At 58.4% G+C, this 16,255-nt stretch overlaps 1 protein-coding gene and 1 long non-coding RNA gene across 7 annotated transcripts; one reads left to right on the top strand and one right to left on the bottom strand.

Moving 5' to 3' along the window:
• The first annotated feature begins 526 nt into the window (after nucleotides 1–526).
• On the top strand, nucleotides 527–3,991 carry LOC120406365. The gene is made up of 3 exons (XR_005599238.1): nucleotides 527–646; nucleotides 727–827; nucleotides 2,629–3,991. It is a non-coding gene; the product is annotated as an uncharacterized LOC120406365 (long non-coding RNA).
• Nucleotides 3,992–5,599: 1,608 nt separating this feature from the next.
• LOC120406350 (putative N-acetyltransferase 8B) lies at nucleotides 5,600–11,415 on the bottom strand. 6 transcript variants are annotated; one of them, XM_039541077.1, is made up of 3 exons: nucleotides 11,099–11,415; nucleotides 7,704–7,904; nucleotides 6,372–7,169 (listed from the first exon to the last, which is right to left on the bottom strand). In XM_039541077.1, the coding sequence occupies exons 2-3, from the start codon at nucleotides 7,775–7,777 to the stop codon at nucleotides 6,476–6,478; spliced, it is 768 nt and encodes a 255-aa protein (XP_039397011.1). In that variant the 5' UTR covers nucleotides 7,778–7,904; nucleotides 11,099–11,415; the 3' UTR covers nucleotides 6,372–6,475. The 6 variants fall into 6 exon arrangements, with proteins under 6 accessions (XP_039397013.1, XP_039397011.1, XP_039397010.1 ...); XM_039541076.1 differs by having other exon boundaries at nucleotides 7,704–7,901; XM_039541080.1 differs by lacking the exon at nucleotides 11,099–11,415 and adding an exon at nucleotides 9,675–9,743 and having other exon boundaries at nucleotides 7,704–7,901.
• Between the last annotated feature and the right edge of the window lie 4,840 nt (nucleotides 11,416–16,255).

Raw genomic sequence — 16,255 nt, 5'->3', positions numbered from 1 at the left:
CGGCAGCACTGCAGCGAGGCTGGCGACTGAATGGGCCGTGGTACCCTGCTCCCATTCCATGCCCCACAATGGCCCTTCCACCTCTGGGCTGAGCCAAGGTGAGGTGCTGGGGGCTCGGACCTTGGACTGGGCCTCATGGGCCAGTTACCCCCTGACCACCCCTGTCGGCTGCCTTGTCAAGATGGGCTCGCCCCTCCCCGTGCGTTGGTGCAGCCCCTAGCGCTGCTGGAGCTCAGCTCCACCAGGCCCTGCTGCAAGGCTGAAAACAGCAGGAAGTTTTCCATGCTGCCCCGGCTGTGGGGTGGGCTATGGGGCTGCTCAGCTGGCAGGGTGTGGCCTAACCCCCTGCCTCCTCCAGCCCCCCGCAGTGGGGCTGCTGCTGGGAATGGGAAGAATCCAGGAGGATAACAGGGCATTAGAGCTGCTCCTTTCTGGGCACTTCACGGCCCCATGCGGGGAGCCTGGTGTAACCATTGGGTGGGCTAGAATTCACTGCCCTTCTCCAGTTCCTAACCCCCCCCCCCCCCAACTCCCCTAGAGATGCAGCCGGAGCCCCGGAATTGTCCCTGAGGATTTCCAGCAAGGATTGCACAGGGCCAACTTCCCCACATTCACGACCCCAAAAGAACCAAGGGACTGAACTTAGGTACCAACTTTATAAAATCTTCTGACAAAGAAACTTAACTTTGTTTTTACACCATAACATGGCTACTTTCTGATCGACAGCCATCATCTGCAGTGATCCAGCGAGAAAGAAATGAAATAGAAACAGGCCGGTCCCCATAGCAACCCCGTGAAAACAAATGCAGAGTTCCCAAAGGCTTAGGGTGAGTCTGTTAGTCTTTGATCCCCAAATCTCTACAATCGGCCGAGTAGGGTTGCCAAGTGTCCAGTTTTTGACTGGAACGCCCAGTTGAAAAGGGACCCTGGTGGCTCCGGCCATTAGTCCAGGCAGCAGGGCTAAGGCAGGCTTCCTACCTGGCTTGGCTTTGCATGGCTCCCGGAAGCAGCGGCGTGTCCCCTCTCTGGGTCCTAGGCGTTGGGGCAGCCAGGAGGCGCCACGTGCTGTCCATGCCTGAAGCACCAGCTCTGCAGCTCCCATTGGCTGGGGGCGGCGGCTGCAGATGGGGCAGCGCCTGGAGCCTCCTGGCCGCACCTCCGCCTAGGAGCCAGAGCGGCGGAATATGCTGCTGCTTTTGGGAGCTGCCTGAGCTAAGCACCGCTTGGAGCCTGGCCCCCGCTCCCGTGCCCCAACCCCCTGTTCCATCCCTGATTCCCCCTCTGCCCCCTCGATCCCAGCCCTGGGAAAGTGCCTGGGCTCAGCTTGGCCCAGCCCATCGGGGCCTTTTGCAAAGCACCTGCCCTGCTGGAGGCTGAGTCTGGTTAGGGGACCCTGCTGAGCACACCCAGAACTCGCACACCCAATTCCAAAGCTTCTGGCTGGGGGGGGCTAATGGCGCATCTGCCCAGCACCACTGCCCCAGACATGCCTCACCCCCACCCCACAGCTGGCTGAGAGCTGGGGGGTGACACCGGCACTGCCTCACCCTTTGACCCTGGGAGGGGCTGGTTGGGCCTGGTGGGGGCTCGTGAGCAGGAGCCACTCCTGCCTGGCCCCCTGTAAACGTGCTGCGGCCTGTGTGTGTCCTCGTTCACGTACAGCACGGGGCTCTGGCACACGCATGTGCACAGCCGCTCGCCTGCATGAACCAAAGCGGGGGGGGAGGTTCCTTCCGAGCTTCAGCCCAAAGGAGAGTGCGAATTTCAGCAGCTGCCTGTGGCAATGAGCCGGGGTGGGAGAACAGGCGCTTTGTACCTGCAGGGGGAGGGGGTTGGGGCCCATTCCAGGCCCTCTGGCACGGAGCCTGGCAAGGCGAGAACGGCCTGTCTGCCCATGTGCCCCTGGCTGGGGCTGGTGAGAGGCGTGGGGCAGGGCTGGAGGGGATCTGGTGGAGGAAGGGCTGGAAGAGGCGGGTTCTGTTCAGCTGAGCAGCTGGAAGCAAGTCAGTGTGAGCTCCTCCCAGGAACCACCAGGTCACAGCAGCTCTGGGTCCCTCTGGCCCAGTGACGGGCAACCTGGGCTAGTGAGTGGCTGCACGAGCGGCCCTCCGTCATCTCAGTGGGCCGCAAGACTGAAATCGGGCATGTGCACTAACCAGGACCCCAAGAATAAGATTAAATACATGCTGAATATTTCATAACAGGTTAGAGAAATGCTTCATTGTTCATATCTTAATAGAACTGTCACCAACCTCAGCTACTTAAAAGAAATCTTGACGCTTCCCTACATCATACTCAGTGTGACTTCTGCTTGGCTCGGTCCGCCACACGCTTTCTTAGGTTAGGAGTAAGGGCTGTGCAGGCGTTTCGCAATTCAGCACTGAGGTTTCCATCCATTAGGCTGCTGCGCTTCTTGCAGTTCATGTGTCCCGTAGCAGAAAACGTCTGCTCGCCTGGGTTCGTTGTGCCAAAGATTGACATCAGCTTTGCAATGCCGTGCTGGAGACCGAGACCAGGGGTATTCAACCACCGCTCTCATAAACCTTTCCTCTTTAGCTAGTTAATTTCATCTTCATCCAGGGCACTGCCATGAATTAATTCCTCCTCAAACTTCCTTTTACCCCCCAGAGCTCTGCCATGCGGCTCCACATCTGCCCAGGTCAAACGCAAATGGGTGTGAGAGCGCTGAGAGGCAGGACTTCAGATCTCTCCGAGGAGAAAAGCGGTTCTGGAAACACTCTGCCAGTGTTGCCAGCGCTTGCCTGTGAGCTGACGGCTCAGAGTCAGGTCCTTGCTCAGCGTTTGTCCCTGCGGGCAGAGGGCATCGTCACATGGAGGGAACTGAGGTGACATTGACTGCAGGTGTAGCGTGAATTTTCACACCCCTACAATCAGTGTGGGCAAGAGGTGATTTTCTTCCCCTGGAATGACTCATTCAACACGTTCAGGTGACCAGTGATGTCGACGAGAAAAGCCACATTCAAAATCCAGTTTTCATCTTCTAACTCTGGTGCGGTTGAGATTTCTGAGCAAGAACCGGCTGGATTGCTGGTAGACGTGCCAGGGAACGGCCCAGGACTGTAACCACGGCGTAACCACCGCACTTCAGTGGGCGTGACGAGGTCTCCATCTTCTGTTTCAATTGGTCCACAAGTTCCCCACTCGGACGGTGATGCAGGGGGCGAGCGCATAGGAAGTGAACAATCTGCACCACGTGCTTCATTACAGGTTTCAGCCTGTCTCCCTTGTCAGGTTTAGCACTGAGCACTTCTTGGTGTATTACGCAATGCACCCCAAATATGTCAGCTTTCCACGAAGCCCCGGTGTGTTCCTGGCATGGAGGGGCACCCATCTGGTGTAAGCTGCTTCCAGCAACAACGGCCTTTCCCAGCCGCTTGGCTAGTCCCTGCCCTGCCCCCTCCCCCAAGGCAATGCCCAGCCCCCCAAGTGTGCACCCCCCCTTCCCAGTAGCTGACCCTATAGCATGCCTGTCACTCAATGCGCAGCCTAACCTCCTGACCCCAGCCTCCCTACAACCCCCGCTTCTACCCAGAGACAAACACCCCAAATCACTGACTGTCCCCAGCCCACCTCCACCTGCCCCACGCCCCCAACAGCTGACTAGGGAGGATGGGCTGGCAGGCCAGGGGGAGGGGGAAGCAGCCCTGTTCGCTTCACAGCTTAGCTGGTCAATCCAAACAGATGCAATCACCTCCCCGGGGGGTCCGTCCCCCGCCCCCCCATTCTGCCGCCCGAGGGGACGGAGCCTCCGTCACTGGCAGGCAGCCCAGCCTGGCTCCTACACAAACGGAGCCGGTGGGAACTCCAGCGCTGTCGGGTGCTCTGTGCCCAGCTCCTGGAGCGTTGCTAATGCAAAAAGCCCCGGCCCAGCGTCCTGCCCCACGACCGGCAGCCAGGTACGGACCAGCACCACGGCCCCGTGTCAGTAGGGCCCAACAAGCCGCCCATTGTACCTGCCAGTGGAGCTGGGCACAGGGAGACGGGCGCCCGGCCTGGCTTCTGCTGCCAGGTGGCAGCTTCCAAGGCCTGGGGAAGGGGGGGCTGGACTGGGCTGGTGCAGCTTCACCGGGAGGAGAGGGCTCCGCTGCTGAGCTAGTCGGAGAAATACGATGTGCCAGGAAAGGGGGGTCCTGGCTCCTTGGGCTCTTGGCTTCTCTTCTCCGTGGCCTGGGCAGCGCCCTGGCAGCTCTAATGCCGTTGTTATCGTTCTGGATTCTTCCCATTCCCAGCAGCAGGCCCGTGCTGGGGGCTGGCGGAGGCAGGGCGTTAGGCCATTTTCCACTCCATGCGTCTGATGAAGTGGGCTCTAGCCCACGAAAGCTCATGCCCAAATAAGTTTGTTAGTCTCTAAGGTGCCACAAGGACTCCTCGTGGTTTTTGCTGATTCAAACTAACACGGCTACCACTCTAGTCATTTTGTATTATCTGCAAATTTCGCCACCTCACTGTTTACCCCTTTTTCCAGATTATTTATGAATATGTTGAACAGGACTCGGCCCAGTACAGACCCCCGGGGGACACCACTATTTACCCCTCTCCATTCTGAAAACTGACCATTTATTCCTACCCTTTGTTTCGTGTCTTTTAGCCAGTTACCGACCCATGAGAGAACCTTCCCTCTTATCCCATGGCAGCTCACTTTGCTTAAAGCCTTTGGTGAGGGACCTTGATAAAGGTTTTCTGAAAATCTAAGTACACTAGACCCACTGGATCCCCCTTGTCCACATGCTTGTTGACCCCCTCAAAGCATTCTAGTAGATTGGTGAGGCGTGATTTCCCTTTACTAAAACCATCTCTGTCCTCACACCCCGCCGTAGGCAGGGCAGGGCTGCTCGCCCCAGCACAGTCAGGGACTGAGGCACAGAGCAGCTAAGTGACTGGCCCAAGGGCACCCAGGCAGGCTGTAGCAGAGCAGGGCATAGATCCAGCGTCACCCCAGTCCAGGCCAGTGCCCTGACCACTGCACCACTCAGCCTTGTGCTGGGCAGGAATAAAACCAGGCATTCCTCCCGCTGCGGGGCCTGCTCTCCATCAGCCCCTGGGGCCTGCCTCAGCTGCTGCCGGAGTCCCTGTTGGGGAGGAGCTGATGCCGCAGAATCCCGGCTGCTGAGAACAGTGCAGGGCTTTCCCCCTGGGCGGCACCACCCAGCCAAGGACCCCAATGGATTGGCACCTCCCAGGCCCTGTGCGGGGTGGGGCCGGGGCTCTGGGGGCGCTGCATGGTGCTGGCACACGAGGCCCTTGGGGTCACACTGCTCTGGGAGACCCGTAGCTCCGGCCAGCCGCCCACGTCCAGTCCCAGCTGCCCTCCCCTGGGTACGTACCCAGCCAGCTAACCTGAGCTCCGGCAGGCACACGGCTACTTTTAGCCCAGCAGCTCGAATCAGAGCTACCACGTCTCCGTCAACGGCCCTGGGAACCAGCTGCCCAGCTGTGCCCTTAGCACCGAGGCCACGACCCCCCAGACTGAGCTGTGTGCTCCGGCCAAGCCGGGCATTTGCACCCTCGCTCGTCTCCTGCCAGGGCTGCTGCTGCTGCAATCGAGACACCTCGCGCTGCCTGGACACGGGTGAGCGAGCGGGGCTGTCGGGGAGGTGCCGAGTACTGCGAGGAGCGAGAGCAAGTGAGCATGTGCACCCAGGGCTGCCACGTGCCCGACCCACACGGGCCAGCAAAGAGAAGGTCGATCCGGATACGGTCTGGCTCTGAAAGGACATTGCAGAACTAGCGGGTTCAGAGGAGGGCAACGGGGATGAACAAGGGCCTGGAAAAACCTCTCTTATGAAGAGCTCAGCAAGCCTGGGCTTGTTCACTCTTCTCCATCTCCTTTCTAAGGTGACGAGCTCCACGTGAATAAAGGAACGAATGGGCTACAGAACCATGGTCCAGCGCTTCTGTTCTCCTTGTCCCAGGATACACCGACAAGGGGACAGCCAGCAACAGTGAACGCTGGGAGATTCCACACAACATAGAGCTAGCCTGTGGAACTCACTGCTACTGGATGTTGTGCGGGGGGTGAAGAAATTGGCAAGATCCAAGGACTGGACATTTCTGTGGATGACAGGAATGAGACACGAACCTGTCAAAGGAGAGTGGGTGAAAATTCAAATGAACCTTCATGGAGGTTTCCTTGCCAGGGTCGCCTGGTTCTTTAGGGGTCAGGGATCATCTAGGAACCACTGAGCAAACAAGGGTGAGTCTGATCCTGGCCGGCTCAGCTCCAGGGGTGAAGGTCAGATCCAGGGGACCCAGGTGGCTGTGGGGAAGGGGAGCCCCTGGCCCTGGGGGAACAATAATCCCAAGCCAGCATCAGAACAGTGTCATGCGAGCGAGACTTTTCCTCCAAGCGCAGTTTATTTTTTAACCAAAAAGTAGCAACTTGCTGGGAGTTAACAAGCCAGGCAAAGCTCCCAGCGGCTGAGTGGGCAGGTGAAGAATCGCCACCCCTGAGCCTTCAGCGAGATCCTGGAATCTCATATCGGTAACAGAACACGGAGAACTGCAGGAAGCTGGCGAGGCGGGATGGGAACCTCTCCGAGACCCTCTGGAAGCCCAAGCTCTCGTACAGCTGCTGGGCCGAGTACTGAACCATGGAGGTGGAGAGCACGACCGCACTGTACCCGCGTTCCTGGGCGAAGCGGATGACCGTCCTGCCGAGCGCCCTGCCAATGCCCCGGCCCCGGTGCTCCCTCCCCACGGACATGCGCTTCAGTTCCAGGGCCTGCCCCCTTTCCGAGGGGTCCTCTGGCAGGACGGCCCCCACCATGCCCACCACCACCCCCTCAGCCTCTGCCACCCAGAGACAAGTGTCTGCTGCCTCCAGGTAGGTTCTCCGGATGTTCAATAGGTCATTGCGAAGGGACTGCTGGACGTACTCGGTCCAGAGAGACCGGATGTAAAACCAGCCCCCGATGAGAGTGAGCAGGAGAGCCAGGAGGGAGACCAGGAGGGACCCGGAGCCTGCGAGCACGGCCAGGAACAGGCCCAGAAAGAGCAGCTGGGTCTGGAGACACTTCAGCACGTGGATGTAGCCAGCAGGAGCGTGCTCCCTAATCCCATGGCTGAACAGAGTGCGCACCGCCTCGTAGTCACCGTCCTCGTACTGCCGGATGCGGTACGGGGCCATGGGGCCGCGCGGCCCAGGCACACTAGGGCAGACAGAGTTTAAAGCCAGGGGAGCGGGTTGGGACATTGCTGATCCACCGGCCACTTCCCGCAGTGCCCCTCACTTCTCGCTGCACTGGGCTCCCCCGTCCCCGTCACTGACTCCTGGCAAACACCTTCCACGCCTCCACCCACAGCCCTGGTCCCCACTCCCAGCTACCTCAGCACCCGCCCATCAGCCCTGCCCTGCGAGAGGAGCACCAGGAACGGGTGGGGGGCGGGGGGAGACAATCTCTGCCAGGGGCTCAGGAGAGAGGGGCTCGGGGACAGGGCAGGGGGATTCACTAGGCGGACGCTGCCCCTTTAAATGCCAGCCCCAGCTGGTGACAGGCTGGCCGTGGAGGTTCCATGCCCCACGCTCCAAGCAGCTCCCCAGACTAACGGGGCTGCGATCCCGTCTGGAGGAGGATGGCAGGTGTTTGTGGATCAGCCTCTCCCCTCCCCCAGATCCACGCACAGAGCAGCTCGCACTGCAGTGGTCCCGTCACCCTTGTCCCCTTGCCCAGCGCGGTACCTACCCAGCGGGGGTGCAGCGCTGCGGGGTCACAGCCGGCCCGTTGGGCGCTCTCTGCTCAGGACGACCTGCTGCCATTGCAGGAGTGTTGGGAGCAGATCCCTGGATCCCGAGTCCCCGGAGATTCCACGGTCGGGAGCAGAAGAGGCTTCCTGCACTCGTGGGAGAAGAGCCGCTCTGTATCCAGGGACTTTGCCCCACGCTGCTGGGGACAAAGGACAATAACCATCCGCTGGGACCAAGCGCCCAGGCAGCTCCTCAACTCCATGGGGCACTTCCTGGATTCCTTATTCCGCCTCTGCTCTTTCACCTTCCCCAGCAAGGAGCAGGGCAGGGGGCCCAGCCCTGGGATGGGAGGAGAGGCCTTGGCAGCGGGAGGGGGTGGGAGACCCCAGAGGAGGCAGGTGTACGCTGGATAGAGAGGACCGAAGGGGTGGGAGCCCCGGCGCTTGGGACATAGAACAAGGCACAACGGCCCATGCTGCCCGGGACGGCCCAGACTCGCTGCCCCTGCCTGGCACTGTCAGCTGCACAGCCGGGACTGCCGTCCTCCCTGGGCACGGCCAACAGCCCGCAGGGCGTCCAGCTCCGGGCACCACGGCAGGCACACAGCTCGGGGATTGTTTTAAGGCACGAATGGCCATAAACCCCCTGCATGGCCACTTCGCTGCCCCACCCCCGGAGCGTTTGTCTGGTGGTTTGATTTGTCTCCCCCCAGGCAGTGATCACAGCAAACAGAAAAACATTCTCCCCAGCCTCGTCCTTGGAGTGCGTGAGCATAACCCCAGTGTCACGCAGTGTGGGGGAGTCCGGGCCCTGCACCCCCACTTCCTGCGACTCACCCTGACTCTCAGCCAGCCAGGAACACAGCAGGGTTATTAGCCGACAGGACACAGTCCCAAGCAGGGCTTGTGGGTACAGCCAGGACCCCTCAGCCAGGTCCCTCTGGGGGCAAGGAGCTTAGACCCCAGACGTGGGGGTCCTGCCTCCTCCCAGCCAGCCCCAAACTGACACTAAAAACCCCTCCAGCCAGCTCTGCCCCCTCCTCCTCTCCCCCTCTCCCTTTGTCCAGCTACCCGGGCAAAGGTGTGACCCCGCCCCCCCCTTCCTGGCTCAGGTTCTGTCCCTCACCCAAAGTCACCCCCTGCTCTCCCCTCCCCCATGCAGACAGCCCCAGTAAAACTAGACATTCCCTGGTCAGCCTGCCCCGCTCCCTGCTGCGTCACCCCCAGCCCCCGCAGGAGCCAGCAGCCATCCCAGGCCGCTGCAGGGGGGTGGGCTGGGCACTGACCCGGGAGCCTGGCACTGCTGGTGATGGGGGCAGGCTGCTCAGTCCCTCCCTTTGCACACCTGGGCTTGCACACCTGGGTGCGAAGCTCTGTGGATCTAACACTTCCCTGGGGAGACCCCGGCTGGCCTGACTCCCAGTCACGGCTCTAACCACAGGTCAGGACCCTCGTGCTGCTCACAAGGCTCGCCTGCTCTGGGGCATGGTGAGCGACGGCTGCCCTCGGGGAAATGCTCCATGACCGGCACAGGGGAGGGCCTGACGTGCCCCGGATCCCCTCGGTTCGGCCTGGCCCTGACACACCCAGGCACCGCCAGAAGCTCTGGAGAGGGAGCGCAGCAGCCAGTGCTCGCCTGGTGATACCTGTTCTGCTGCCCGGCTGGGCAGGACGCCTGGGTTCTCTCCCCCGCTCTCAGAACGGCCTGGGCTCCAAAGCTCAGTGTAGCTGCGGCCTGGCCAGCCAGTCCCCACCAACAGCCCCCCCAGTAACACCTCCTGCGTGGGAGCTGCGGGCTGGACGCGGTTTCAGTTCCTGCGTTTGCAGCTGAGTGAGGAGCAAAGCCTGTTGCTCTCCCGAGCAGCCCCATAGCACAGCCCCCCCCGGCCAGCCATGCTTCTGTGGCCGTGCAAAACCCCAGCGCAGCGACACTGCAGTGCCCCCCCCCTCCTCCCAGCTGCCGGACTCACCTGTGCACAGACCCCAGCCGGAGTGACCCCCCCCCTTCCAGCCAGGAGCTCCCCCGCCAGCTGCGTAGCCGCCCTCCCCGGGAATCCAGCCAGCGGGCGGGGCCCAGGCTGCTTAAAGGGACAGCCAGCTTCAGAGAGAGCCTGACAGGCAGCTCCGCCTGGGGGGGCAGGTCAGCTCCCCCCCGACAGCCGCACTCGAGCAATAAGCTGCTCAGCCCCCCCCCAGAGCCCCCCCTCTAGCTGCTCCCCTCCCTCGCGGCGGAAGCTGCAGCTGTTTCCCGGGCGTGGAAGCAGATTATAGCTGCGTCCGGTCGAGCTGCTCTGTGGCTGGGAGCCCCCATCTCTGTAAGGGGGTCACAGCACGACCCACCCGCCCTAGGGGTCAGGCCTCGGCCACGTCCCGCAGCAGCCAGCAGCCAGGCAGTGTGGGCGAGTGGCTGGGGCAGTGGGCTAGCGTGCAGGAGGCGGGGCTACCCCCGCTCTGCCCCTCAGCCCCTTCCCCTTTGCCTGGGGCTTCTCTGTGCACTGGGAGCTGCTGGGGGCACAGACTGGCTGCGTGTGTGCAGGACAATGGGGGTCCAGGCGCTGCGGGGGTCACACACACAACGAATAGTGTCACTTGCAGGTGGAACTGGGGGGGGGGATGAGCAAACGGGAGCCACAGCCCTTTCCCCCTCCCAGCCCCTCTTGCCCAGATCCGGGGGGGAGGGGGGGACTCAGGACATGCAAAGAACAATGAAACCTGCCCCGGGCTATTCGCATCCCACTGGAGCGAGCTGTCGGCCAGTTCATGCTGTACCAGCTCCTGTGCCAGCTCTGCCGAGGAGAGACACCCCTGATGCTGCGGTTACTGCGGAGAATCCACAGGCTGCGCCAGGGCTGTCTGTGGGGCCGGGACAGTTTATAGCGAAACTGTCCCCAAAGTTTTTACCTCGCGCCCCCCTTAACCCTGTCCGCGCCCCTCCCCCCGCGCTGAGGCTGGGAGCAGGGCGGTGTCTCCGGGTGAGGGGGGACACAGACAGGGGTGAGGGGGCCGAGGCTGGGGCCACAGCTGGGGGCGGGCCTGGGGCCGGGAGCAGAGGCCTGTGTAAAACCTGGGGGTCCTGCAGCACCCCTACAGCCCTACTTCCCGCGCCTAGGCTGGCCGCTGCAAGTCCTAACCGGATGGAAGGCCCCCGGCTATTGCCATGCAAATAAGCCTGAGATTGGTGCTTTGTCTCAGCGGCTCTCAACCGTTCCAGACCAGTGTCCCCCTCTCAGGGGCCTGGTTTCTCTTGCGTTCCCCACAAGTGTCATCTCACTTAAATCTACTTCCTCACAAAACCAGACCTAAAAATACCAAAGTGTCACAGCCCAGTGGCTGCGTCTCATTTATGCCACGTACTTGTAAAATAAATCGATTGGAATATAAATACTCTACTTACGTTTCAGTTTATCATCTATAGAGCAGTATAAACCCGTCAGGGTCTGTATGGAAGTTTAGTTTGTGCTGACTTCGCTCATGCTGTTTACGTGGCTTGTTGTAAAACTAGGCAAATCTCTAGATGAGTCGATGTTCCGGCTGGAAGACCCCTGCATACCCCCGGGACACACGTACCCCTGGCTGAGAACCACTGGTTTATCTCACCCACATACACCCATGCACACCCCCTACCTCAGGCCAGCGAAGGCGGGTGGAGAGTGTTCTGCAGGGCAGTGAAAGTGAAAGGAGGGAGCAGGAACGTCTCTGTGTTTCCTGGGGAAGAGCGACTGAACGAGAAGGCGCAGGGTGGCGTCCTCGAGCATGCAGGGGTGTAATCAGGAAGGCCAAAGCACAACTGGAGTTGCAGCTAATGAGATGTTAAGAGTAACAAGAAGGGTTTCTACAGGTATGTTAGCAACAAGAAGGTCAGGGAAAGTGTGGGCCCCTTACTGAATGGGGGTGGCAACCTAGTGACAGAGGATGTGGAAAAAGCTGAAGTACTCAATGCTTTTTTTGCCTCGGTCTGCACAGACAAGATCAGCTCCCAGATGGCTGCACTGGGCAGCACAGTGAGCAGCCCTCCGTGGTGAAAGAACAGGTTAAGGACTATTTAGAAAAGCTGGACATGCACAAGTCCATGGGGCCGGATCGAATGCATCCAAGGGTGCTGAGGGAGTTGGCTGATGTGATTGCAGAGCCATTGGCCATTATCTTTGAAAATTCGTGGTGATCAGGGGAGGTCCCAGATGACTGGAAAAAGGCCAATGTAGTGCCCATCTTTAAAAAAGGGAAGGAGGATCCAGGAAACTACAGACCGGTCAGCCTCACAGCCTCACCTCAGTCCCTGGAAAAATCATGGAGCAGGTCCTCAAGGAATCAATTCTGAAGCACTTAGAGGAGAGGAAAATGATCAGGAACAGTCAACATAGATTCAGCAAGGCCGTCATGCCTGACCAATCTGACTGCCTTCTATGATGAGATAACTGGCTCCGTGGATATGGGGAAAGCCATAGATGTGATGTATCTTGACTTTAGCAAAGCTTTAGATACGGTCTCCCACACTATTCTTGCCAGCAAGTTAAAGAAGTATGGGCTGGATGAATGGACTATAAGGTGGATAGAAAGCTGGCTAGATCGTCGGGCTCAACGGGTAGTGATCAACAGCTCAATGTCTAATTGGTAGCTGGTATCATGCCAGGTGCCCAAGGGGTCGGTCCTGGGGCCGGTTTTGTTCAACATCTTCATTAATGATCTGGATGATGGGATGAACTGCATCTTCAGCAAATTCGCAGATGACACTAAGCTGGAGGGAGAGGTAGATGACACTAAGCTGGAGGGTAGGGATAGAGTGACCTAGACAAATTGGAGGATTGGGCCAAAAGAAATCTGATGAGATTCAACAAGGACAAGTTGCACTTAGGACAGAAGAATCTGATGATAAGGTACCTGGCCCCGCGAGCTCGGGAAATGCTCTTACCCTGGCTCAGGCACAGAGAGGCTTGTTCACACTCACACAGGCAGGCAATCGAACCCAGCTCTGACTCCTAGTCAGGGCCCTAACCACTGGGCCTGCCTTCCTCTGCCATCAGCCAATAGCAGAGCAGGCTGTTCTGGGATGCTAGGTGTTACATATAGGCCTGTTTGTGGGCTTGACAGAATTTTGGGGTTGCCTTTTGATATTCTTGTATCCTTACTAATATGTGTGATCAAAGACACCGTGTGTTGCTTCTCACAGAATCACAGAATATCAGGGATGGGAATGTTGTCTAGTTCTGCTGGGACTGTCTGCATGGGGGAAGGGAGATCTGGGGGTGACTTTATTTGAGGGACGGTACCTGAGCCAGGAGGGGGGTGGGGCCAGGTGACATCTTTGCCTGGGACACTAGACAAAGGGAGAGGAGGAGCCGGGGGGAGGGGAGGGAGTCGGCTGAAGGGGGGGTTCAGTTTGGGGCTGGCTGGGAAGAGGCAGGAACCCAAGTCTGGGGTCTAAGCTCCTTGCCCCCCAGAGGGACCTGGCTGAGGGGTCCTGGTTGTACCTACAGGCCCTGCTTGGGACTGTGTCCTGTTGGCTAATAACCCTGCTGTGTTACTGGCTGGCTGAGAGTCACGGTGAGTCGCAGGAAATTAGGGTGCAGGGCCCGGACTCCCCCACACTCTGTGGCACCCCCCAGAGCTCTGCCATGCGACTCCACATTTGCGCAGGTCAAACGCAAATGGACTTGAGAGCGCGGAGATGCAGGACTTCAGATCTCTCAGAGAGGAAAAGCGGTTGTAGAAACACTCTGCCAGTGTAGCCAGCACTTGTCTGTGAACTGACGGATCAGATTCAGTTCCTTGATCAGTGTTTGTCTAGCGTTTTTTTCAACTGTGGGCAGAGAGTGTTGTCACATGGAGGTAACTGAGGTGACATTAACTGCAGGTGTAGCGTGAATTTTCACACCCCTACAATTAGTGTGGGCAAGAGGTGATTTTCTTCCCCTGCAATGACTCATTCAACACGTTCAGGTGACCAGTGATGTCGACGAGAAAAGCCACATCCAAAATCCAGTTTTCATCTTCTAACTCTGGTGCGGTTGAGATTTCTGAGCAGGAACCGGCTGGATTTCTGGTAGAAGTGCCAGGGAACGGCCCAGGACTTTAACCACGGCGTAACCACCGCACGTCAGTGGGCGTGACGAGGTCTCCATCTTCTGTTTCAATTTGGTCCACAAGTTCCCCACTCGGACGGTGACGCAGGGGGCGAGCGCATAGGAAGTGAACAATCTGCACCACGTGGTCCCTTACAGGTTTCAGCCTGTCTCCCTTGTCAGGTTTAGCACTGAGCACTTCTTGGTGTATTACGCAATGCACCCCAAATATGTCAGGTACACAAGCTTTCCACAAAGCCACAAAGCCATGGTGTGTTCCTGGCATGGAGGGGCACCCATCTGGTGTAAGCTGCTTCCAGCAACAAGGGCCTTTCCCAGCCGCTTGGCTAGTCCCTGTGTCATGGAGTCCCCGGGCACTGCTCTGGAGCTGCTCCCCACCAAGCCAGGCAGGACTCTGGGGAGCCTCCTCTCCCTTGGAGCAGCCTGTCTGCAGGGCAAGAAGCTCCCACGGCTTCACCTCCTGGGTCTGACCTTGGAGCATTCAGCATCCTCTGCCCCTCCGTGCGCTTCCCACAGCGAGTCCCCCCGGCGGGGTCCTGGGGGGGCCCCAGGGTCCTGCCCCCCCACTTTGCAGTCAGACGTGACTCTCAGCCAGCCAGTAACACAGAGGTTTATTCGATGACAGGAACACAGTCCAAAACGGGGGGGCTGGAGGAGGTTTTTCAGATTGGAGCTGGCTGGGGACGGGAAGTGAGGGGAAGACATGGGTGTCTGGCTCGCTGGGCCCGAGAATGGACCCGGCCAAGGGGTCTGGTTCTCTGTACCTACAAGCTCTGTTTTAGCCCATGTTCCTGTAATCTAATAAACCTCTGTGTTACTGGCTGGCTGAGAGTCACGTCTGACTGTGCAGTGGGGGGGGGGGGGCGCAGGACCCTGTGGCTTCCCCAGGACCCCGCCTGGGCGGACTCGCTGTGGGAAGCGCACGGAGGGGCAGAGGATGCTGAATGCTCCAAGGAGAGACCCAGGAGGTGAAGCCGTGGGAGCTTCTTGCCCTGAAGACAGGCTGCTCCGAGGGAGAGGAGGCTCCCCAGAGTCCTGCCTGGCTTGGTGGGGAGCCGTTCCAGAGCATCGCCCGGGGACCCCGTGACAGCCTCCCAGCCCCAGCCCCCTAAAGTCAGGCAGGGTTCAAAGCCAGGGGTTGGGCTGTTCCCAACACAGTCCCTGCCCTCCCTTGGCAGCCCCTGCGGGATGCTCTGGTGTTGCCTGTTTCTGCCTCCCGCGAGGTTTGGGGCTGGCCCTGTCTAGGATCCTCAGCTGGTCCCCATCATGCTGGTGTCTGGGCACCTCCCACCCTTTAGTATAGAACATAAGTGTGACGTTGCACTTCATGTGATGGTATGAAAATATGCTAATGAGTGTGAATATAATGTATAGACACTCCCCGGCTTACGCAAACCCGACTTACATAAATCCGCACTTACGGAAAAAGTTCTGTAAGTTTCGTAAGCTATTTTGTGTCTGTGTGTCTGTGTGTGTGTGTAATTGTCGGGTATACGTTTCCAACTTATGCAAAATTCAATTTATGGAAGGTGTTCCCGAATGGAACACTTGTGTAAGTCGGGGAGCGTCTGTAACTGGAATATGCTTAATGCAAAAGGTCTCTAGTAAGGTATCATAACAAAGCTTATAACCTACTGAATGTGATCATCCTATTTGTATGAATGTATCACTCCTGTGTCTGAAACTAGCAATATGAAGTATAGCTCTGAGGCCTATTGTAGTTATGCAAAGTGGGGGCCATTGATGGTGGTTTGGAAGCTTGATGGCTCCCATCAACCAGGACAACTGACTGCAGACGGCTGTTTACTTGCAGGCCTTCCTGTGAGTCAGGCCGGGAAGAATGGAGGTTTGGGGTCTCACAGGACATGTGACCATGTCACCTGCTACTGGAATCCAGCTTAAACCTGGGGCTTTTCCATTGAGAAGGGGGGGGGAACCCACAGAGACAAAAGATTCCTGCCTTGTGCCAGAGCCATACAAGGGAATGGAACAGAACAAAGGGGGCTGCCGGCATGAGAAATCCCCGAGTTACCACCTGAGCTGGAGCAAGGGCTGTACCAGGGGACCGGATCGGGCCCAGACTAGGAAGGAGTCTAGGCTGTGAAAGAAGCTCATTGGAACATCTCTGAGGGTGAGATTTACCTGTAATCAGTTTCTTAATGTATTAGGCTCAGACTTGCGTGTTTTTGCTTTATTTTGCTTGGTGACTTACTTTGTTCTGTCTGTTATTACTTGAAACCACTTAAATCCTACTTGTTATACTTAATAAAATCCCTCTTTGCTTATTAATTAACCCAGAGTAAGTGATTAATAGCTGGGGGTCAGACAGCCGTGCATCTCTCTCCATCAGTGTTATAGAGGGTGGACAATTTATGAGTTTACTCTGTATAAGCTTTATACAGAGTAAAACGGATTGATTTGGGTTTGGACCCCACTGGGAGCTGGGTGTCTGGGTGCTGGAGACAGGAGCA

The sequence above is a fragment of the Mauremys reevesii genome, linkage group 5 (assembly GCF_016161935.1).
Source record: "Mauremys reevesii isolate NIE-2019 linkage group 5, ASM1616193v1, whole genome shotgun sequence".
Taxonomy (NCBI): Eukaryota; Metazoa; Chordata; order Testudines; family Geoemydidae; genus Mauremys; species Mauremys reevesii.
The sequence above is the reverse complement of the archived record's forward strand: the minus strand, read 5'-3'. Positions and strand labels throughout refer to the sequence as shown.